The 22,646-nt window shown below is 36.9% G+C and overlaps 1 protein-coding gene and 1 pseudogene across 2 annotated transcripts in view; both read left to right on the top strand.

Moving 5' to 3' along the window:
* IWS1 (interacts with SUPT6H, CTD assembly factor 1) overlaps positions 1–22,268 on the top strand; it is a 38,982-nt gene extending 16,714 nt beyond the window's left edge. Inside the window, exons 4-16 of one of the 2 annotated variants that reach the window (XM_059394552.1) lie at positions 76–446; positions 1,710–1,902; positions 2,447–2,504; positions 7,481–7,578; positions 8,521–8,671; positions 9,227–9,309; positions 10,395–10,524; positions 11,404–11,521; positions 13,491–13,602; positions 14,172–14,228; positions 17,165–17,276; positions 17,718–18,108; positions 21,898–21,985. In XM_059394552.1, the coding sequence (XP_059250535.1) occupies positions 76–446; positions 1,710–1,902; positions 2,447–2,504; positions 7,481–7,578; positions 8,521–8,671; positions 9,227–9,309; positions 10,395–10,524; positions 11,404–11,521; positions 13,491–13,602; positions 14,172–14,228; positions 17,165–17,276; positions 17,718–17,846 (1,612 nt within the window). In that variant the 3' untranslated portion in view covers positions 17,847–18,108; positions 21,898–21,985. Of the gene's footprint in view, positions 1–75; positions 447–1,709; positions 1,903–2,446; positions 2,505–7,480; positions 7,579–8,520; positions 8,672–9,226; positions 9,310–10,394; positions 10,525–11,403; positions 11,522–13,490; positions 13,603–14,171; positions 14,229–17,164; positions 17,277–17,717; positions 18,109–21,897 lie in introns of both variants that reach the window. The other variant, XM_059394551.1, reaches the window with a different exon arrangement.
* Positions 7,094–7,159, top strand: LOC132014676 (U4 spliceosomal RNA; annotated as a pseudogene).
* Positions 22,269–22,646: the final 378 nt, after the last annotated feature.

Here is a 22,646-nt window from a genome sequence, read left to right on the forward strand (position 1 = left end):
TCAAGCCAGTGACTCAGAAAATGAGGAGCTTCCCAAACCTCGGATTAGTGATTCGGAAAGTGAGGACCCCCCAAGGAACCAGGCCAGTGATTCAGAAAATGAGCTTCCCAAGCCCCGAGTCAGTGACTCTGAGAGTGAGGAGCCTCAGAAGGGACCTGCCAGTGATTCTGAAACTGAGGATGCCTCCAGACACAAACAAAAGCCAGAATCAGATGATGATAGTGATGGGGAGAATAAGAGAGAGGATACAGAAATGCAGAATGACTCCTTTCATTCAGATAGCCATGTAGACAGAAAAAGGATCCAGAGTTCTGACAGCGAGGAGGAAGAACCCAAAAGGCCAAAAATTGACAGTGATGAAGATGAAGAAAAAGTTGGGGAGGAGGAGAAAGTAGCGAAGCGAAAGGCTCCTGTGCTTTCTGATAGTGAAGATGAAGAGAAAGCATGTAAGGAATTGTTTTGGACTGTTTGTGCATAGTTTTAATTATTGTCTAAGCTTGTAACTGTGAAGCACTGTATTTCTGCACTTGATCTTAGCCAAAAGGCCGAGAAGCGATGAAGCACTGTATTTCTGAAATGTCAGGTCTATATTCTCTCATTCAACTTGATCTTCTAAAATATTACTAGGATACCAGTTTTGTTTGGTTTTCAGTGGCTGGTCTTAGTATTAAATTTGCTTTGAGTTCTAGGAGTATTAAGATCTAACTAGTTCAAAATAGTAAACTAATGGGAGTTTCATGGGAATGTGAAATACTTAGTTTTTTGTGGGGGAAGGGTAATGTTTCCAAGAAATATGTTAACTTGAAAAGCCAGTTGTACCCAGAGTTAGCTGCAAGTGTGACAGTCAGTGCACTAGTTTCCATCTAGCTATTGAGTGAGTTCCCAAGTCTTTTTGGTACCTGTCTTTTGTGAAATGTGGTTGAATACCCAAATATGAGGAAGTTTGTGAGGGAGACTGTATTTAGAGACTCTATGTCTCTGTAGCATATTCTAATCTTTGTTACCTGGGATCCTGTTTTCATAGATAATAATTTTTACTTGATTGCTTTTTAAAATTTTATTACTTTTTTATGAAACTTCGTTGATAAGGTGGGGAGGCCTATTCCCTTATAAGCTGACAGTTGTTACAGGAGAAGGAAAAAGACCATCACACATGTGCCATCCAGTTTACTAAGGGAGATGAGAAATTCCAAACTGACCAGCAGTGACATGGGAGTATGGGAATTCCACAAAAGAATATCTGAGCCTTTTCAGTTCTGCTAATATTTGGCAGAATAGAAGGGACTCTAATTCTGTACATCATTCTAGGCTTCTTTTCTCTGTTCCCCCAAAGGAAAGGTAGCTATTGGTGTCCATTCTTATATTGATTGTTTTGTTCTTCATCTTCCAGTTACTGTTTCCTAAAGAGTATCATAATTGTGAGTTAACTCTGAACCTTTTAGTCACTATTTTTTTTTAATAGTTTTTACTTAATCTCTGTACCTGATGTGGGGCTCAAACTCAAGACCTGGAGATCAAGAGTCACATGGTCTGACAGACAGTCAGGTGCCCCTGGTCTTTTTTTTTTTTTTTTAAATAATTATTCTAAGCTGTGTGTTAGAAGCCCTTTGATTTTTGCTGAGTGTTGCCATTTTAAATCACCTGTTCCTTTTAGTAATACCATGACCATGATGAATAAGATTAATGATATTTTGCACCTTTTTTGACAGCAGCAAAGAAGAGTCGTGTTGTCTCTGATGCAGATGACTCTGACAGTGATGTTATATCAGACAAATCAGGCAAAAGAGAGAAGACTCTAGCATCTGACAGTGAAGAAGAAGTAGGGAAAGAAGAGTTGTCTGATAAGAAAAATGAAGAGAAGGATCTGTTTGGGAGTGATAGTGAGTCTGGGAATGAAGAAGAGTAAGTGACAGTATAACATGAGTTTTCAAGGGTTCATAGAGGTGGTAGAGAGGGGTTTGTCTTTTAAGTTTTTTTAAACTTGTATTAAAATTTTGTAATGAGAAGTAAAATATAATATATCCTGCCTGACTGCATGCCTTTGGGGGATTCAGGAATCCTGAACTATTGCTATACACTATATAACGTGGATGAATCTCAATAGTATTAAGTGAAAGTGAAGAAGACATGTCTGATTCCACTGATGTGAAGTTCAGGAGCAGGCAAAATTAATCTGCGGTGATGGAAATCAGAATGGTGGTTGGCTCTAGGATGTTCATGTAGGGACTGGCTAGAAAGGGCCACGACTGAACTCCCTGGAGAGATCAAATTGTTCTATATTTTGATGAGGGTAATGGTTACATGAATGTGTACTTTTCTCAAAATCCACCAAAATGGACACTTAAGATCTGCACATTTTACTGTACATAAAATATACCTTATTAGAAAAAGATTTCATGGTTCCTGGGCAAATGAGAAGAAAGCAAATGATTTCCTTCTCTTCTAGAAATCTTATTGCAGACATATTTGGAGAATCTGGCGATGAAGAGGAAGAAGAATTTACAGTAAGTATAAGGGAGATATTTCCTCTTAGACTATCATTTTTGTTTCTGTGGCAGTGGTTCCCAAATAGGTAACTACAATAAGTAGAAATAAACAATTATAATGTGTTCAGTAGAAATGTCTAAAATAGAGGATTCAGAAAAGTGAATTAAAAGTATGTACAGAAGCATAAAAGGCAAAATTGAATTAATTGGTGGGGGACATTTTAAGAGATGGTGACAGGTACCTTATAATGCTAAAGGGAAAGATTCATAATACTTAACAAAACTTGTGATTCTAGCAGTGGCAGGCTAGGTAATTTGGACCAACCCTTCCACTAAGGATGACTAGAAAAGCCAGACAAATGTTTAAAAATCTGATCAGCAGAGGAACAATGTAGCAAAGAATTACTAAGCCAAATTCCAGATGGTAAAGCTCAGCATTTAAAACTGCTTTTTCTGGGATGGTTGCCTGATTAGGCTGAGAGGCTGGTCATATTTTTGACAGCCTCAGGAGTCAAAATTTGGAGGTCAGATTTTGCTGAGCTTAGGAGACTTTGAAAACTGCATCCTCAGAATTGGGACTCCTTGGATTAAGAGTGATGTGGAAGTGGTAAGAGTCTGCTTAGATTTTAGGCCAGCTTTGAGTCTTCTAACAACCTAGAGAACCTCAGTCCCAGAGATTCAATGACAGTGCGCCTTAATTCATTGGCTAGTGCTCTGAGACACCTGGCATATTCAGACAAATCCCTTTAGGACAAAGGTAACATCATCACAGGCCTCAGATTATTTATGTAGTTTATCAGGTACGTAGTGTGGTACACAATCATAGATAACGTTAAAAAGAAGCAATAGTGACAACAGATAATAGAAATAGAGGGTCTAGATACAGGAATCTTGGCTGTTTCCTTAAAAAACAAAAAAACTGTTCAGGCAGATAAAAGATTAGAAATTTAGTCAGAGCAAACAACTTTGATTTTTTTTTTTTATTTAAAAAAATTTTAAGATTATATTTTTGAGTAACCTTTATACCCAGCATGGGGCTTGAACTCACAACCCTGAGATCAGGAGTTGCATGTTCCACCAGCTGGGCCAGACAGGCGCCCCAGACCAAACAATTTTTTTAAAAAGGTAGATTTGGAAGAAGAGAACTGAATAGAAATTCTGGAGTGGTAAAATTATAGTAAGAAATTAAAAATTTGGTGGACCAAATTTTGAGTTTAACAACAGAATAGAGTTATTTGAAAAGAGAATGAGGTTAGAAGGAGCTATTTAGAATGAAGAATTGAGATATATTAAAAAATTATAAATTATACATGAGAATGCTTAACATAGTGAATTGGAATCTTCGAAAAATATAGCAGAAGCATTTAAGGAAATGTAAAGCAAGAGTTTCTAGAAGTTGTGCAAATTACAAGCAGGATAAATACAATGATACAGTAAAAATCTGTACCTAAATACATCATAGTAAAATTGCAAGAAGTCCAAGAAGACAGGGAAAATTAAAAGTAGCCAGAGGGGGAAAATATTACATTCAGAGAGGCAAAAATCAGATTAATAGCTGACTTCTTAACAGAAACTAACTGCAAACTTAGTGTTCTGTTACATTCAGCAAAAATACTTGTCAGGAATGAAGATTTCCTCCTAATTCATCTTACCAATATACCAATTGATGGAGATACTAAAGGCAGAAAGAAAATCTCAGGTGGAAAATCAGGGATTTAGGAAGAAAAAGCAACAAAAGTGTGTGGGTAAGTCTAAATGGGTATTGATGCTACAAAAGAAAGTCATGTGTGGTGTGGGTTGAAATATCTATAAAATTAGAATATGACAGCAGTAACAAATTGGGAGTATACATGGTCTTTGCAAATGTGTATAAAAGGACATCAGTAGACTTTGCTATGTGATCTCTAAAATGGCCACTAAAAAGACTAATGGTATATGTAACTTCCAATTAATAGGGGGGAAAACAATAATAAAAGCTATCAATCCAAAAAGAAGGCAAGAGAAAAAGAAAGAGGTATAGAACAGGGAATAATTAGAGTAGGATATAGTAAGATAGCAGATTTAAGCTTTCATAACATCTCAGGTTATATTAAACAAATATATCAAGTGCTCTAATTAAAGGACAGAGGTGGTCAGACTGGATTTTAAAATATAGCTGTTTACTCATTTCATGATTCATGAAGGTAAAGAAAAGTCGAAAATAAAAGGATGGAAAAAGATACTGTGTGTGAACGCTAGTAAAAAAAAAACTGGCACAGCTATATGAATATGAGACTTTGAGGCAGAAACATTTGAGTTAAAGGGTCACTTTAGGGGTGCCTGGGTAGCACAGTTGGTTAAGCATGTGACCCTTGGTTTCGGCTCAGGTTGTGATCTCAGGATCTTGAAATCGGGCCCTCCCTCAGGCTCTGTGTCCAGTGCGGAGTCTGCCTTGGATTCTCTCTCTCAAATAAATAAATCTTCAAAAAAAAAAAAAAAAAGAGGGTCACTTTATATTGATGAAAAAGGTTTTCAAATTGTATATATATACTAATGTGGCCGAAATACATATATACAAAACAAAAATTGACAGAATGGCAGAGAGAAATGGACAAATCTATTATCTGAGTGGAATGTAACCAATAGAACAAGCAGACCAAAAAGCCACTGAAGAGTCTCTTTTTATGTAATCTGGAAATAAATGCAAATAAGAATACAAAATAAAAGTTTGGGGATTATAAAAGTTAAAATTATTTTCTGTTCTTTGGCTTTCCTTTTCACTTTCTTAATGGAGTCTTGAGCAAAAGTTTTTAATTTTAATATAAATCAACTTTATCCATCTTTTCCTTTATAGTGAAACTTTGAATTCCCACAAATTTTTGCTTATTCCTAAGATCATAGAGATACTCTCATGAGTTATATTCTAGAAGCTTTTTTTTTTTTTTAAAGTTTTATTTATTTATTTGACAGAGAGAGAGATCACAAGTAGGCAGAAAGGCAGGCAGAAAGAGAGAGAGGAGGAAGCAGGCTCCCTGCTGAGCAGAGAGCCCGATGCCAGACTCGATCCCAGGACCCTGAGATCATGACCTGAGCCGAAGGCAGCGGCTTAACCCACTGAGCCACCCAGGCACCCTAGAAGCTTATTTTAATCTTTCACATTTAGTTAGAGAATCCACCTGTAATGGGTATGTATGAGATAGAAGTTAGGGGGTTCCTGGCTGGCTCAGTTGGTAGAGCATATGACTCTTTATCTTGGGATTGTAAAGAAGCCCCACATTGGGTATATAGAGTTACTTTAAAATGTTTAAAAAAATTTTTCCTCCCATTTGGAATATCTAGTTGACCCAGGCCATCCTTTCCTGCTTCTCCCTAGTGCTGTCTTTGTCATAAACAAAGTGTCTGTAGATGATTTCCAGTCTATTTTGGCAGTTTCTTATCTGTTCTGTGGGTCTCTTTATCCTTGCAGTGTTAATACAGAACTGTGGATATTTGGTTGTTGATGCCCTCTAAGCTTGTTATTTTTCAAGATTGCCTTGACTTTCTTTTAGCACATTCCCATATAAATTTTAAACCAAGCTTTTGCAAAAATTACAAAGTATAAACATTTTCTGAATGCAGAGCAGTGAAATTAGAAATTCAATTAGAAATTGAATTAGAAATTCAAAATCCACAAACAAAATAACCTTGCCACCCAGAAATTTAAGACTTTCTTGTCAGACAATTCTTGCATTGAAAAAAAAAAAATCAGTACTTTAATTCCTAAAAGAGTGAAATTTAGATGAATTTAGAGTCTGATTCAAGAGGGTAGAAAAATAAAGTGAACCTAAGGAAAATAGGAATAATAGGAATAATTCATTCAACAAATATTTGGGAGCCTGTATGCCAGAGATTGGATATTGCACTCATGGTGCGTATACTCAATTAAGCAGCTTTTTTACAAGAGTAAGATGTGTTTCTCTAGTTTAGAGAATTACCATCAACTTGATTTTGGGTTTAGTTCATGGAGAAAAACAACATACTCTGAACTATTGGAAAGATCTAAGTACAACATAAAAGAAGCTATAAAGAAAAGACTGACCATTTTAATTGCATAAAAGTAAAAAATTATGCTTGGAAAACTTACCATAAACAAAATGCAACTGTACCAATTGAAGATTGTGCAGGCCCTGTCACTTAAAAAGTGCTGTTTTAAAGAGACTAAGTTTTAAATCCATACCAATAAGACAAAGATCCAACAGGAAAATGGACATAGGAAATTGGGAGTTCCATAGAGAAAAAATTAAAAATGACCTTTAAACATGAACAAAATGCCCACCATTACTCATAAGAGAATATAAAGAAAGATGCCTTTTAGTTTTTGGTTCAGAGATTGGCGAATATCAATGTTTGATAACTTGTAGTAGTGAAAAACTGGAGAAACAGGTGTACTTAATGCTTTGCTGGAAAGAATAAGTATAACCTCTATGAAGAGTTTGGTAAATATCTCACAGAATTTCAAATGCATATACTTAAATGTCAGTGGCAAAATACATAAACAATGTATTGGTTACAGTCATAGTATGAAATAATCCAAAGCCTTAAAATGAATGAGGACACTTTATGCCAATATTAATTGATCTCCATATTCTAGCTTTGCGCAGTGGCAGTATCGTAGCCAATGAGGTTTATTCGAGGCGCGATTATTGCTAATTGATCTCCATATTCTATTGTTAAATGTGGAAAGCGCAGACCAGTATATACTGTACCCAATGCGTGAAGTATGCTACCATTTGTATCATAAAAGGGGATAAGAAATAGATATGTTTAGAAGTATGTATGTGTAAATATAGGCTATTTCTGGAAGAAGACATAAGAAAAGTAATACTAGCAGCTAGGGTGGAGGAAGCTTTTTTGCTCTTTACCTTTTTATGAATGTATTACTTTAAAAATGCAAAAAAAAAAAATTAAGAGTAGTTATACTAAAGGAAATCTGTAAGGAAATTGCAATAACCCTGGTAAATTTACCTGGCCTATAGGGTTTTAACCAAGAAGATTTGGAGGAAGAAAAAAGTGAAACACAGGTAAAAGAAGCAGAAGATTCAGATTCTGATGATAACATAAAGAGAGGAAAACAGTAAGTTTGTTTCATTTCTTAAAAAGGAATTTGTTAAAAACAGGGTTGCTGGAGGGGAGTGGGTGGAGGAATGGGGTAACTGGGTGAAGGGCCTTAAGGAGGGCATGTGATGTAATGAGCACTGGGTTTTATATAAGACTGATGAATCACTGAACTTCACCTCTGAAACTAATAATATACTATATGTTAATTTAAATTAAAAGTCATAAAGGTATTTGTTAAAGAGTACTTTAAAAATGAAGATAGAGACTATCAAACTTTGTTTTTTCTTATTTTGGTTCCTTACTAAGTGTAGCAAAGAATCTGTTCCATTTTTCTCCATTCTTTTTCTCTAAAGTGCTGTCTGAAAGTACACTTACGCTTACTATTTTTCTTTTCATTTGCCCTGTGCTCAGCTTCTTAATTTGTGTCATCCTCACTGTGTAAGCTCTTCTTGAGTTACTGAAACATAACATAAAAATACATTTTTTGAGAGAAAAGCTGACTTTGGGGTTCCAGGGGCAATGAGGTAAAGTCCTAACTACAAAATATTACTTGGTTGAATTTCACTTTCTTTGGTTGAGATGATTGTAATCTCTGTTCAGAGAAGTCTGGTATCTTGAAAGGTGCCAAGTTGTAAGTATTTGCAGTTTAGAAGAAAGTAGCATTTTGTGGAGTTAGAATTAAGAAAGTTGGTGGTTCTTAACTGTGACAAAAGGAGATTTGTATTTAAAAGGGAATTTGTGGGTGCCTGGGTGGCTCAGTGGGTTAAGCCTCTCTGCCTTTGGCTCAGGTCATGATCTCAGGGTCCTGCGATAGAGTCCCACGTTGGGCTCTCTGCTCTCTCTGCCTGCCTCTCTGCCTACTTGTGATCTCTCTCTGTCAAATAAATAAATAGAGTCTTTTAAATAAAATAAAATAAAAGGGATTTTGTATTTCACTTGATTTTGTGTCGCTCCTTAGTATGGACTTCCTGTCGGATTTCGAGATGATGTTGCAGCGGAAAAAGAGCATGAGCGGCAAGCGCAGGCGTAACCGAGATGGTGGTACTTTTATTAGTGACGCTGACGACGTAGTGAGTGCTATGATTGTCAAGATGAATGAGGCTGCGGAGGTAAGATGGGTCACTGGTGGCTTCCTCTTTTCTTTCCTCACTTAAAGAAGAGAAAAGTATGTGGAGACATGTAGCTGAAATAAGACTGGTCATGGGTGTTTAATTGTGGACATATATGTGATAGTATGTTAGTTTGTTTTCTATCTTGGTAGAATTTGAAATTTTCTATAATTAAAATAGGAAAAAGCACTAAAGTAAATACTGAAACTCTTCTTTAATAACAATAACATTATTCCTCTAAATTTGTAATTGTTTAAGCTATCTAATGGTTTTGTAGGTTTGATTAATACAGATGTAGAGGTGGTGGGTATTAAGGAGAGCATGGAGCACTGATGTGGTGCATAAACAGTGAATCTTAGAACACTGAAAAAAATAAAAAAAATACAGACGTAGAATTTGGGGTTCTATTAAAAAGTTCATTTTTTAGTTTTCTTGTAGAAAAAATTGTTACTAGGAGATATTGCTGCTTTATTTTAAAGTTTAGAATTATAGTGGTTACAATTTATTATTAACAATAAGTGTTGCTTTTTAAAAAATCTTTTTCTTCCTGGATAGGAAGACAGACAGTTGAACAATCAAAAAAAGCCAGCACTGAAAAAATTAACATTATTACCTACTGTGGTCATGCACCTTAAGAAGTAAGTATTCTGTTTCCTTGAAAAAGTTGTTTCCTCTTAATGGAATAATATTCAAACTATGTACTGGTGTTCTAGAGATGTTATTTAATGATTGCTATCTGTCAATTCATAGAAAAATAATAATAAATAGAATTTCCTAAATTATATTACTTCCTCCCAAATTTTATTTTATTTTATTTTTTTAAGAGGTGCGTGATGGGCAGAGGGAGAGAGAAAATCTTAAGCAGGCTCCATGCCTGGCTCAGAGCCTGATGCAAGGCTTGCTCTCATAATCCTGAGATTATGCCTTGGGCTGAAATCAGGAGTTGGATGTTTTATCTGACTGAGCCACCCAGGTGCCCCCTCATAAATTTTTCTTAAGTCTTGATCCTGTTACAAACAGAACAGAACAAATAGCAAACTGACATTAAGGAAAGAAAAGCATGTAAACCACTACTTTTGTTTTTTATCCACTCTTGTTTTGAGTCTAGTAAAATTACATCTCTTTTCCCAGTGTAATTGAGCACAGAGAAAATTCTGGGGGACTGGTTAAAGCCTGTATTGTAGGAGGCTTATATGACCAGTTATATCATTAAGTATGTCACTGGTCTTCTAGAATAAGGACCCTCTTTTGATAGATCTTGATACTAGGCTGTTTCACTGGTTTACTTATATTCTTAAGCAACTGATTTCTCCTTGAATCTAACCAAGTTAGATGTCCTGCCAAGACTAACACAATTTTGGGTTCTCTATCATCTAAACCAGTTTGAGAATCTCTATTCTGATAAAGATTTTTTTTTTTTCAGTTATAATTACTGGAGCTCTTTATTCTTATTATCTGTACCATTCATATAGTGTTAACCTGTCTTATATAATTCAGGTTTTTAACAAATGATCTTTGTGTGTCAAATCTGTTTTGTTTTGTTTTTTTTTTTTAAGTAGGAACTAAATTTTATATTGCTTTTGAAACAAGAATAGGTACTCAGTAAGGTGGTTGAGTAACTTTAAAAGCAGTCTTTGGAAATGCCACTAAATATATAAGAAAATCCAGAGCAACCTATGGTAGAACCAAGGTTCAGAGACTTGACTTTTTTTTTTAATTGCAGGCAGGACCTTAAAGAAACATTTATTGACAGTGGTGTGATGTCTGCCATCAAAGAATGGCTCTCCCCTCTACCAGATAGGAGTTTGCCAGCATTGAAGATACGAGAGGAGCTATTGAAGATTCTGCAAGAGGTTAGAGGCAAATAATCTAAGTATATGTCCTTCATTGATTATCTGATGTGGTTTGTATTGTTACAACCTCTGTGTCAGCATGTACTTAACATTTCTGCCTTAGTCTGCCAGAAGAGGGGTTTCAATAGGTATGTCTATTAGAAACATACTAAATAAAATGAGCATAAAAAGGAAGGCCTTATAACATTTCATGGAACTATAGTATTGAAGGAAAAAGATCTTGGAGTTGCTATTATTTATCTAAGAGGAATTGTGTAGCAGTGGACATATTTTAGGGAGGCACTTGAAGTAGAAAAGGCACCAATTTCAGATTCAGATAAATTTGCTCATGAAATCTTGAGCTGAGCCACCTTTATGTGGCTGTGACACCTTGGGCAGGCTACTTAACTTCTGAAAGAATTCCCAAGGAACTTCCCGTGTGCTAGGTGTTCATACAAGTATTGGTTCGTTTATTCCTCACAACAAATGTGTAAAGTAGGTGTATTGTTTTCATTCTACAGATGAGGAAATGAAGACTCATGAGAAGTTAAATGACTTGTCCAAGGTCACATAACTAGCAGATTGGCTATGCTTGGGTTCAGACTGAGGTCTGTTTGATTCAGAGGCCTGTACTGATGCTTGTTATTAAACTGCTAACTTCTGAGTAGGGTTAGTTTACACTTTCCACATTAAGTTTTACTTTGACTCAGTGTAATACTGAAATCTCAACTCTTGATAGGAACACAGAGTATCTTTGTGTTCAATGTCTGCAGATTCTGAAAATGGAATTTTCCTTATTCTTTTGTGAAAGAACCAGGTGTTGGAGGTCCTCTAGAATAGATTGGCAGGACTCCCAGTTTTTTAGTGATTAATGTATTTGTATGTGTTTGTGTTCGCCAGCTACCTAGTGTGAGCCAGGAGACCCTGAAGCATAGTGGGATTGGACGAGCAGTGATGTATCTCTATAAACACCCCAAGGAATCAAGGTCCAACAAGGATATGGCAGGGAAATTAATCAGTATGTACATTTTGCTTTTTGTTGTGTTGTGTTTATGTATGTCAGAAAGACGTGTATGTATAAAAGCAAACTATATTTTTACCAATATTCATTTAAAATGGATTCATGAAGTAGAATAGAAATTCTTTTGGTAATTTCTTGTGGGTACCAGTTTTTTAGCCTTAGTCTTAAAATGTTCCTCAGCATATTTAAGTATGCTATGAATATTAAGGATAGCAAGTGAAAAGTTTTCTAATTCTGGCTCAAGAGCATATATAGAGAGGGGGTTAGTATACAGGCCCTAGAGTCCATCATATCTGGGTTCAAATCCTGGATTCACCATCTACCTTATTGCATTCTTTAGGCAAGTGATTTAAGCTCTAAGCCTTGGTTTCCTCCTCTGTAAAATAATGACATGTTCACTTTGAATTATAAAGATTAAATTAGAGGATATAGGTACTGTATTATATATTATATACAATTATATATAGTTGTATATATTACATATTATATATATAAGCACAGTACCTAGCACATAGTAAGACCTCAAGAAATGTTAGCCGCTAGTGCTGTTGTTACTTTTTTAATGGATTTCAAAGTGTTTTGCATGTTCTTATTTAATGATAACTGAGAAATCCAGGAGTCTAACTGGAATTAATCTAATCAATTACTGTATCTTTCAGTTTTAAGAATGAAAACCGTGTGTGTTTTCATCATTCTTCTTACTTCTTCTATGCTCCATGTTGCAAAGGAATTTTTTAAACTTGAAGGATATATCAAAAATATTCCTGGGGCACCTGGGTGGCTCAGTGGGTTAAGCCTCTGCCTTCGACTCAGGTCATGATCCCAGGGTCCTGGGATGGAGCCCCACATCAGGCTCTCTGCCCAGCAGGGAGCCTGCTTCTCCCTCTCTATCTGCCTGCCTCTCTGCCTACTTCTGCCTACTTGTGATTTCTCTCTCTCTCTCTCTCTCTCTCAAATAAATAAATAAATAAATAAATCTTTTTAAAAAAATATTCCTATATGTGAATATAATAATTACTTTTCTACTCAGTTTTTGAGATTATCAAAGGTTTTTAGAGAAATTTTTTTTGTGAACTAGAGAAGTATTACATTTTTGATCTTGTTAATAAACTGCAGTGCACTATTATGTGATAAATTTCTAATGCTTTTATGCAGTAGTTCTCAGCTCTCATTTTGCCCTAAGCCGAGAGAAGCAGAATATTCAGACTAATACCCATGACATACTATAACAGTAATTCTGAATCTAATAGTGGGGTTGGTAGGCAAAATGTATAAAGATACATAGACTCCCTGAGACTCCCTGCTCCCTTATTTGATAACACCTAATCTTCTTTCTGAATATTCTTGCTTGTTTTGATGGTGTAGTAAATGCAGCAGTAAGCTATATTTTGTTTGAGAACAAAAACATCACCCCTGGACTTTTACTGACTAAATGGTGGGCATGTTTTACTTTGGTTCATGGTCACATCACTGTAGCAGCTTTCTTAGACTTAATGAAATCTAGACTCTGTGCTGTACTGTTAAAATGCAATTTTTGAAGATTTAGACATTTGACAAGTAATAAGGGAGCTTGTTTTTGGTTATACTAGGAAGCTAGAAGAATTTCAAGATCTGTTTTCAGTAGAGTCAACTTACAAATTAGGCTCTCTTTGAAATGTCAGTACAGCTAATTGATGACTGTCAAAGTGAGTCAGTTATTACTTCCTTTAAACCTCTGTGGTAGTTAAAGTCATAAATGACTTTTTGACACTCAGTTTTCTGAATCAGCGGAAGCTGGTTATAGTACTGGTATCATCATTACCTGCTGTGTTTATCCTGAAATGGTCCTGAAATAATGGTATCTTTAGGGAAAGAATATTCTAAAGCCTGGAATATTACATCACACTAGGATGTAATATTATTATTTCAGGGAATGGTAGCAGATATGCTACTTTCTAGTCTAAATAATTGACTTTCCTTGTTACAGATGAATGGTCTCGGCCTATATTCGGTCTTACCTCAAACTACAAAGGTATGACAAGAGAAGAAAGAGAGCAGAGAGATCTAGAACAAATGCCTCAACGACGGAGAATGAACAGGTATGAAGAGTAAATATTGTTCCAGCAACTCAGGTTTTGTAATCAGGTCGTTAAGAATCCTGCAGAGTGATGGGATTTTGTCTTTTCTCTCAGCTTCGTAGGTCTGTATAGTTTATACCCTTTTAGTTTAAATGTGGTACTGTACAGTGAAGGCCCACACTCTCTTCTTTTTTGGTTTGATTTGGTGGAATGTGGCCTCTGCCAAATTTAGAGGTTGCTTGTGTTTTTCCCGCCAGTTGCAGGAAAAACTCTTTCTCAGGCCCATTTTCAGATTCTTAGGAGAAAAAAAATTGTTCCTGTTCCAGTTTGTATCAGCAAACCAGATGCAATTGCATTCAGGATGACAAAGTTATAAGTTATAAAAATGGCAGTTATTCCTCACCCATGATGAAACCTGGTATGCAAACAATCATTAAAAGAAGTTATAATTTTAAAAGATTTGGAGTAATTTTCCCAGATCCAGTGTAAAGGACCAAATTGCGGCCCAAGTTTGATATTTCGCTTTGCTGGGTTTTTTTAGTTATAAGGTTCTAACATTCTTGGTATCTCATTGATAATTTTTTTCACAGCACTGGTGGTCAGACACCCCGAAGAGACCTGGAAAAGGTGCTGACAGGAGAAGAGAAGTAAGATTTTTTTTATTAATTGTTGTTCTTAGACTTCATATAGAAAATCTTCTGCTTATTGCTTTAAAAAAACGGCAAATGAAACGTTATCTTTACCTTGGTGGGGGGATGGCTTTCAGATTAACATTTATTGAATATCCACAAACGTGGTGGTGGTCTAGAGGATGTAACATTGAGAAATAGTTGATTTCAGTAAAGATTTTGTTGCTGCTTGCTATGTGCTAGATTGTGTTGAGTTCTGGGAATATAAAAACCAAAAGTGGCCCATGCTCTTAAAATGTCTATTAAGAGTTTTTAAGTAAAGGGGAGAGTTTAAGTAATGGTATGGATTATCATGCAAAGTCTGCTTCAGGAATAGCAATTAGACTGAAGTGGTTGGGCAATAGTGTGGTACCTGAGATTGTACAAGATGAGTTTGAGAGTATAGATATGGGCCAGATTTTGAAGGGGTTTAAATCAAGTTGTGGAATTGTCACTTCTCTTTGTGATTCTATAGAAAGTGGACATAGATATGAAGTTGTCAGATTTGATTTGGAATGCTGGTGCTGGTGGTATCGTGGTACAAGGTGGGTTAGAGTGCAGAGAAGCTTAAGGCCGTGAAACTGAGGTACAAAATTGCCAAGAATTGGTGACTCTGTGGGTGAGGAGTTTGACTAATGTTGAAGATACCAGTTTTATCCCAAGTAACTCAGGCAGTGGTATTACCATTTGCCTAAATAGAGAGGAAGAGTAGATTTGGAGGACATAGGTGCCTTCTGCTTTGGGCATAGTAAATGTGAGATGCCTAGTGAAATACTCTTACAAATATCATGTATGATATTTATAATGTAAATATCATGGGTCTAAAACCTGGATTTGGGGCCAGAGACAATAGATTTGACAGTTATTTTCACAGAAATGATTGTGGAACCAAGGAAGTATAGAGTAAGAAATAAACCACACCACTTTGAAAAGGGTGTAGCCAGTGAAAGTGAGTGAGTAGGTGTTGCTCTGCATGCTGGAGGAAACGCTAGAGGAGAATGAAGAGGCCGTGCTGGAGAGGGGTAGCTGCAAAGGGCATGGGCCATTGCAGAGGCTACAGAGGAGTTTGTGCAGTGAGTGCTGGCAATCAGGTAGCACCCAGATTGCAAGAGAGGGGGGAAGAAGAGCTAGATAGCACTGGTGGTGTTGATTTGTGGATAGATTTGATGATGGGACAGATGGCAGCTTTAGGGGAGAATAGGTTATGAGAATTTTCTTTGGCTAGCCACTTAATTTATTCCTGTATTTGAAACTTATAGAAGCTTGATATTAAGAATAGATGAAACTTGGGGTGCCTGGGTGGCTCAGTTAGTTAAACTTCTGACTCTTGATTTTGGCTCAGGTCATGATCTCAAGGTTGAGAGATCAGGTTCTGCACTGGGCATGAAGCCTGCTTAAGAGTCCTTCTCCCGCTCTCTCTGCCCTCCCCACCCCCTCACTTTCACACTTTCTCTCTCTTTAAAAAAAAAAAAAGATTACACTCCATACAAGGAAATAGAAATGAATTTTTTATCCTCTTCTCCCACTCCAACCTCCCCCCACACAGACACACATATACCCACTCTCCATTTACCAGTAGAGTAAATAGTTACCTAAAAGTTGAGTGATTTGAATGCCCAGATGTTTATAAATAGGCTTTACTTTTGAGGGGTGCTAGTCTTAATTTAGTCTTAAATTTATACATAAAAATAACTATGTCACACCATCAAATGCTGGCAAGGATGTTGAGAAACCAACTCACTCATACCTTAATGTGAGTAAAATGATACAGCTCCTCTGGATAACAGTTTGGCAGTGCATGTAAAGTTAAGCATGTAACCACCATACAACCCAGCACTTGCAGTCCTGGACACTTTTCCCAGAGAAATGAACACTTAAATTTGTGCAAAAACCTATAAATGAATATACAGCTTTATTCATAATAGTCCAGAACTGGAAACAATCCAGATGTCCTTCAGCAGGTGAATAGTCAAACTGTGGCACATTTGTACTGTAGAATACTGCTCAGCAATTAAAAGGAACAAATACTGATAGATATAACAACTTGGATGGATCTTCATGGGCATTATGTTTAGTGGATAAAGCCAGTTTCTAAAGATTATGTAGTATATTCCATTTATTCTTGAAATGCTAAAATAAGAGAAGTGAACAGATTCATGGTCACCAGGGCTGGGGGCCGGGCAGATGGAGTAAAAGGGTGGACGTGTTTTTTAAGAGGGCAATAGGAAGGACCCTTGTGGTAAATACACGAACCTACACTTGTGATAAAATTGCATAGAACTAATAAACACAGAAACACACAATGAATGTAAGTAAAACTGGGGGAAATGTAAATAAAAACTGATGGACTTATCAACATTAGTATTGTAGTTCTTGGATAGTTTTGCATCTTTTACCATTGGGAGAGACACTGGATCTCTCTGTATTATTTCTTAAAACTACATATGAATCTGTGATTATCCAAACTTTTCAAAACAAGAAGCAGAAATTATTGTATTAATTGCATATGTAATACACAAAAACTACTTTGAGGGCATACTCAGTTTTGGGGGATCATTTTGGCTACCAGATGTTTCATCTCACAAGTGAGACTGTGAGGAGCTCCACCAGACCAGAGAAATTGGAATTTGGGGTTCTGATGTGGGAGCCAGCCTTGGAAAGGAGAGAGGCTTGATTATATCTGAAGCTGAAGGGAGGCTAAGAGAACTCCTGAAAATGCAGAGGAAGTTGGCTTTGAGAGGGAAGTAGAAGAACTTTTAGAGTAATGTGAGTGATGGTGAGGTCAGCTGAGATAGCAAGAGGGCAGATAGGGTGACCTGGGGAAGCAGAAGAAGTTTGAAATACCTGTGCAGCTGAATCAGCTGGACCCAGCTGTGATTGGCTACAAAATAGTATGGTTTTCTTCCTATTCTCAGGGCCCTCAGACCTGGAGATCCTGGATTCTGTGCCCGAGCAAGGGTCCCCATGCCCTCAAATAAGGACTATGTTGTCAGACCTAAGTGGAATGTGGAAATGGAGTCATCCAGGGTAAGTAAGTGAGGAGGGAAATAGCGAGGTGGATCTCAAGTGGAAATTACTATTTTGTCTTTTACTTTACATGTTATAACTTTTAGCAGCTCTTGAGGTTTATCTGATTTATTAAAGAGAGCTGTTTTTTGGTCTCTTAGCTAGCCAGATCATTGCTTGTGAGCTTTACTTCAGACTTAAAGCAACATTATCAGTCCCTTTATTTCAACTGAATCTTAAAGTCTAGAGTGTTCTCATGCAGTCATTTTTTTAGAACCATGAGAAACAGAACTCTCTACTTCTGCAATCTACCCCTTCCTTTCTCTTCAACTGTTTTAAGTAATTCTGTTGTGAAATATTTAGGGTAAACACTTTCTCTGTCATCACTGTAAATACTACTCCGTGATCTTCATTGCTCCTCAGTAATCTTTTTTTATTCTCCATTCAAACTACTCTTTCTAGCCTGGTATTCTTAAAAAGGGCCTAAGCCGATTGGAAAAGCATAAGAGGCGATTTGCAGAACAGAAACGACTCAGCAAAGTGCACCGTGCTGTCAAGTTCAGCATTGAAGGCAACAGGATGCCCCTGTAGTCCTGGCCCAACCAGAGTGTATCCGGGAGGTATCCCCAAGGAAGCATGCTCTGTGCATGAGCTTGAATTGTCAGCAGCTAGAGTGAAAACAAGTGTGCGTGTGCTTTCCTAACCAGAAAAGGCCCAGCCCACTTCTAGTTACTGAAATAATGACCTTAACAAACACTTCATGACTTTCAAGTTCTGTTGAATATTTAGAAATCAAAATGGAAGTCCCTTCCTTTATAGGTACCACAGAAACTCATGGATAATTAATTCCCTGGTAAGCATTTTGATCTTCCTATTACCCATTTTTATTAAAAAGTCTTTTTTAGGGTCCAGAATCATAGTGGTCTGCATTACAAGCATGTAAAGTGATGAGTAGCTTCTTGATGGAAGGGAAGTGACTTTTCCTCCCATTGTCAGTGGCTCATTAGTTTGCATTTGAGGGGACCCATTGCGTAAAGGCTTCCACTAAATAGTTAAGAGATAAATTTGATTAATACTTATTTAATACATGGTTAGAAATGAAAATGTTGGGACCCACCCTTAAAGTCACACTCACTCCCTGCTGTGCTCTGAGATGAATAGTGTTACCTTTGTAGCAGTGTGCTCTTGAGAGTCTGAGTGTGTTGCCTTCCTTTTGTGACTTCTCCATGACCCCTGCTTGGGCAGCTATTTTCATGGACTACACTCACCTTTGTGCCAGTTCATTTTTTATATTAAGCTGCAATCAAAACAAAGCACACTTTCCACTTACTGAGAATAAATGCAGGTAGAAGAGCACTACTTCAGTGCCAAGAACTTTTTCATACTTCCTTCCCCTTTTTTGTACTTTTACCCATATCCACATCCCTTGATATCCCTTATCTTCCTCAGCCACTTCTCTTTCTTTTTACCTTTCCTTTTTCCACTGTCTTTTCCCCTTTTGCTGTCCCAGTCACTTAGGTTTGAGAATTGAGAATGGTAAGACAGAGAAAATGTAATACGGTAAGACAGAGAAAATGTAATAAAAAAAGTTTCAGTGGCCATTCTTCTTTGGAAGCCTAGCTGTGTCCTGAAAGGCATGTGCCTGTCTGCCAGTGTTGCTGGTTCTGATCCCATTCTCCCAGTAGGTGCTGGGCAGGTGGGAAGAAGTGGCCCAGTCTCCTGCTAGAGCAGAGCGGTGACTAGCAGACAGAGAGGCAAGTTCAAGCTGCTTTCCTTTCCTTCATCCCAGCACTCCCGAGATCACAATGTGCCAGTACTATCTAGGTCCAAGTCTAGTAGGCATGTTTGGGAGCCTAGTGGTTTCATGTTACATTTTAGGGTATTGTCCTTAAACCACCTGACACTCTTTTCCTGTTCAGGAAGAGTCCTTACGAATTCAGTCAGGGCTTCCACATTGCAGACACTAATGAGTATTATTAGAAAACATATTTTCCAGAAGAAAATTTGAGTAAATGGCTTTCAAATGAAACTCTTTGTTTTAAATGTCATTTTTATTTTTGAAAGTACATAAGTAAATATAAAACACTATAGAATAACCCCATCTCAAAGCCCTGCTCTTCTCAAAGTCCCCAGTGTTAACAGTTTGTTGTGTTAAATGTATTCCCAGTAATGCTTCAAATTTGTTTTTTTGTGGTTATAATTACAGAAAATTCTGAGATTAGAAAGAGAAATCAGCCACCATTCAAAAGCAGTTTGTTATATTTTTTGCCCTTTTTTTCTATTGATACTTTCATAAAATTACACTGTATATAATTTTGGTAATTTCCCCTCATTAAACCACCTTATCATTTGTCTTTTATACTGGCTGCATAATAGTCTATCATGTGAATATATAATTTGTTTATTTATTCCTCTATGGTTTCTGATTTTTCACTCCTAAATAATGCAGTAACCTACACTACATTGTATATTGAAATGTTTTTTCCATGGAGTGCTTTTAAGATAACAGTAAAATGACAAACGCAATGTATGTTTTTATATAAACTTTTAAATGCAGAAAGCACAAATAAAGTTAATGTCACTTGTAATTCCACCACACCTTAATATTAACATTTTGGGCTATTTCCTTTTTGTCCTTTTTATATTGTACATACACATTACTGGTTTTGTGGTTTGGTGTTTTTGTTTCAACTTTTATGCAAAATTGTTGTTTCATACTTTGGTGGATTTTTGTTTTACTAAATATGGTAAAATTAATTTAAGTAAACATTCTTCAGTGACTTAATATTGTGTCATAATACAGTTGTGCCATAGTTGTTTTTTTTTTTTTTTTTTTTTAAGCAAACCCATCTTGCTAATATTTTAAGCTACTTTTGGTTTTTCACTGATGAAACAGTGCAGCATACACTCTCAGTGTTCTAAGGAGGTGTGGTACAGAGTTGAATTAGGAGAGAGGTCATTGAATTTGGCATGTTAGGTACTAAATCTTTTGTGTTCTCTGACTTGGGGAAACTAGGCATCTGCCAGCTATAAGTCTAAATATAAATAGGAATGGATCAGTGTGACCTGGGTGTGTCCCTTTTGTGGAGGCTAGAGGGCTCAGATTGTTAGAGAGGTGCTGGGAGATGTTTCTAATGGCGTGTAAAGCTGCTAGGAGTTAGGTAATTGGTGGAGATCTGAGTGGGTAAGGCTTCTGATATGGACTGACTCTAAGTACTAAGAATCAGGGCACATCTGAAAGGTCACATGTTTAGGACTATCCAGAAAATCTGGGGATTCGATAGGGTGATAGAAGCATAGCTCCTTCTCCTCTGATAAGGAATGTTTTTGCTAACTCAGAGTACTAGTGCCAACTGTTAAATTGACATAAATATTTGGACTTGGGATTGTTTTAGAAAATATAGGGTGGATGATCACTCTTGTTCAAGACTGACTGAGGGTTCCTTGCTTCTGTCTGAGGGGTATGCTGAGTTCTAGAGGTGGGATAAGACTTGGGAGGCTCCTCAGCTCAACATCACCACACTGATAACTGACCCAGAGTGTCTCCTTCTGGGCCTTGCCTTCTTTTAGCAATCTTGGAATTGAGCTTCACAGGTGATTCAGTAATAAACATCTGGGGAGAAATAGAAGAACTTATCCCTTTTTATACCATTCAACATTCTTAAGGATCGGAATTGTCAGTAACGCTATAGTCAACCAGAAGAGTTTCCCCTGGTCTTTAACTTTTAAGTGGCAGACCTCCTCAGCATTTCTAAAGGTCAGTTTCTTAGAGATGGCATCCTTGTAAGACCCATAGTCGTTAAAAATTAAAAAAGAAATAATCTAACAACCAAACCTTTAAACATATATGGCAAGCAGGAAGAGATGTAAAAAGTAGTAACACACTTGGATCAAAAGATTTCATTTGCTTTTTTTTGTTGTTATCAAGTGTACTTATTTAATATAAATCTAATTGGTTCCAAAGTAGTAGTAATAATAGTAATAGCTGATACGTATTTTGAGCACTGACTGTGTGCTAGTATTTGACACAATTATCTCATTTACTTCTCCTAGCAGCCCTGAAAGGAGGGGCCTGATTTGCATAGGGCTCTAGAACTCGCTGAAGCAAAGTGGGGATTCACCCCAAGTCTGAAACTAGAGCTTCAGCCCTTAATGGGGTTCGCTTTACTCATCCTCTCACCTCATTCGTTATGCTTAAGGCTTTTTCTCAGATGACTTCCCTTGCCTTAGAAAATCACTATTCTTCATGCCAGCACTGCTGGGAGGTGAATATCTGAAGTGGCCAGCTCCATGTTTGACCTTTGAAAGGGAAAAGCATATAGTCAAAATGTAAGTGAATGGAATTGTGGGAATCATAGTTTAAATTTTCCCCCTTTCATCTAGGAGGTTTCTGTGGACTGAGGCAGAATTTTAAAATAAGACACAGATAACTGTTAATCTTCATTGAGAGAGTTTAATATGTGCACATTGCTAACACTGGTGTGTACACTTCATCTTGTTCCTGAGGTCACCAAAGCATATTGTGATTATTACAGAGATTGGAGCTCTTCTGACTGTTAACTTGCAGATAAAAGAAGATGAAAGACAAAACTAGATTTGTGTATTTCAATAATTTGCTCTTTAATTTTTACCCCACTCTTAGTTTCAGGGGACCTCCAAGAAGGGTATCAGTCGACTGGATAAGCAGATGAGAAAGTTCACAGATATCAGAAAAAAAAGCAGATCTGCACACGCAGTGAAAATCAGCATCGAGGGCAATAAAATGCCATTGTGACCTTGCCTGGGATGTGTCCCCATCTCTAAGAAATGCGCAATGGACTCTTTGGAGAAAGAAGATGATATTTTAAAATTTTTTTTATTGTATCTGTAAATGGTTCTGCTTGTATCAGATGTTGTCATAGGACTCACATTTCTCTTACTTGTATTTAAAACTGTTTGTTGTGTACTTTGTACAGAAGAATACTAGTCATACTTCTATAAACTTTACACAATAAAGTTCCATTCTGGTTTTGGGGGGCTGTCTCTTCATTGTCTTAGAGGATGTATTCTCAGTGGGGGTGAAAATTGGCTTTTGGTGAAAGAAAAAAATCTTAGCTATTACAGTGGTTTGTGACCCTTCCATCTTTCATGTTCATCCTTCCTGGCCATAGTATATAGTAAGGAATTTGGTCTCTGTGTTGGATTCCTGATAAGGAACTTCTAAAAACCTTTGCATTTTCTGGGTGATAAGAATGTTTTTGTGGTTCTCATGAGGTGACCTGTTAGGCCCTGAGGTAGCTTTAGGATGGAGGATGTCACCAAAAAGATCTACCATGTAATTCAAGGGTTGGGATTTGGGGCAAGCCTGACGGGTTGGAGTGAGGGGATTGAGTTCAGTCATGTGCCCAATGA

Source organism: Mustela nigripes, chromosome 3, assembly GCF_022355385.1.
Source record: "Mustela nigripes isolate SB6536 chromosome 3, MUSNIG.SB6536, whole genome shotgun sequence".
In the NCBI taxonomy this organism is placed as follows: Eukaryota; Metazoa; Chordata; class Mammalia; order Carnivora; family Mustelidae; genus Mustela; species Mustela nigripes.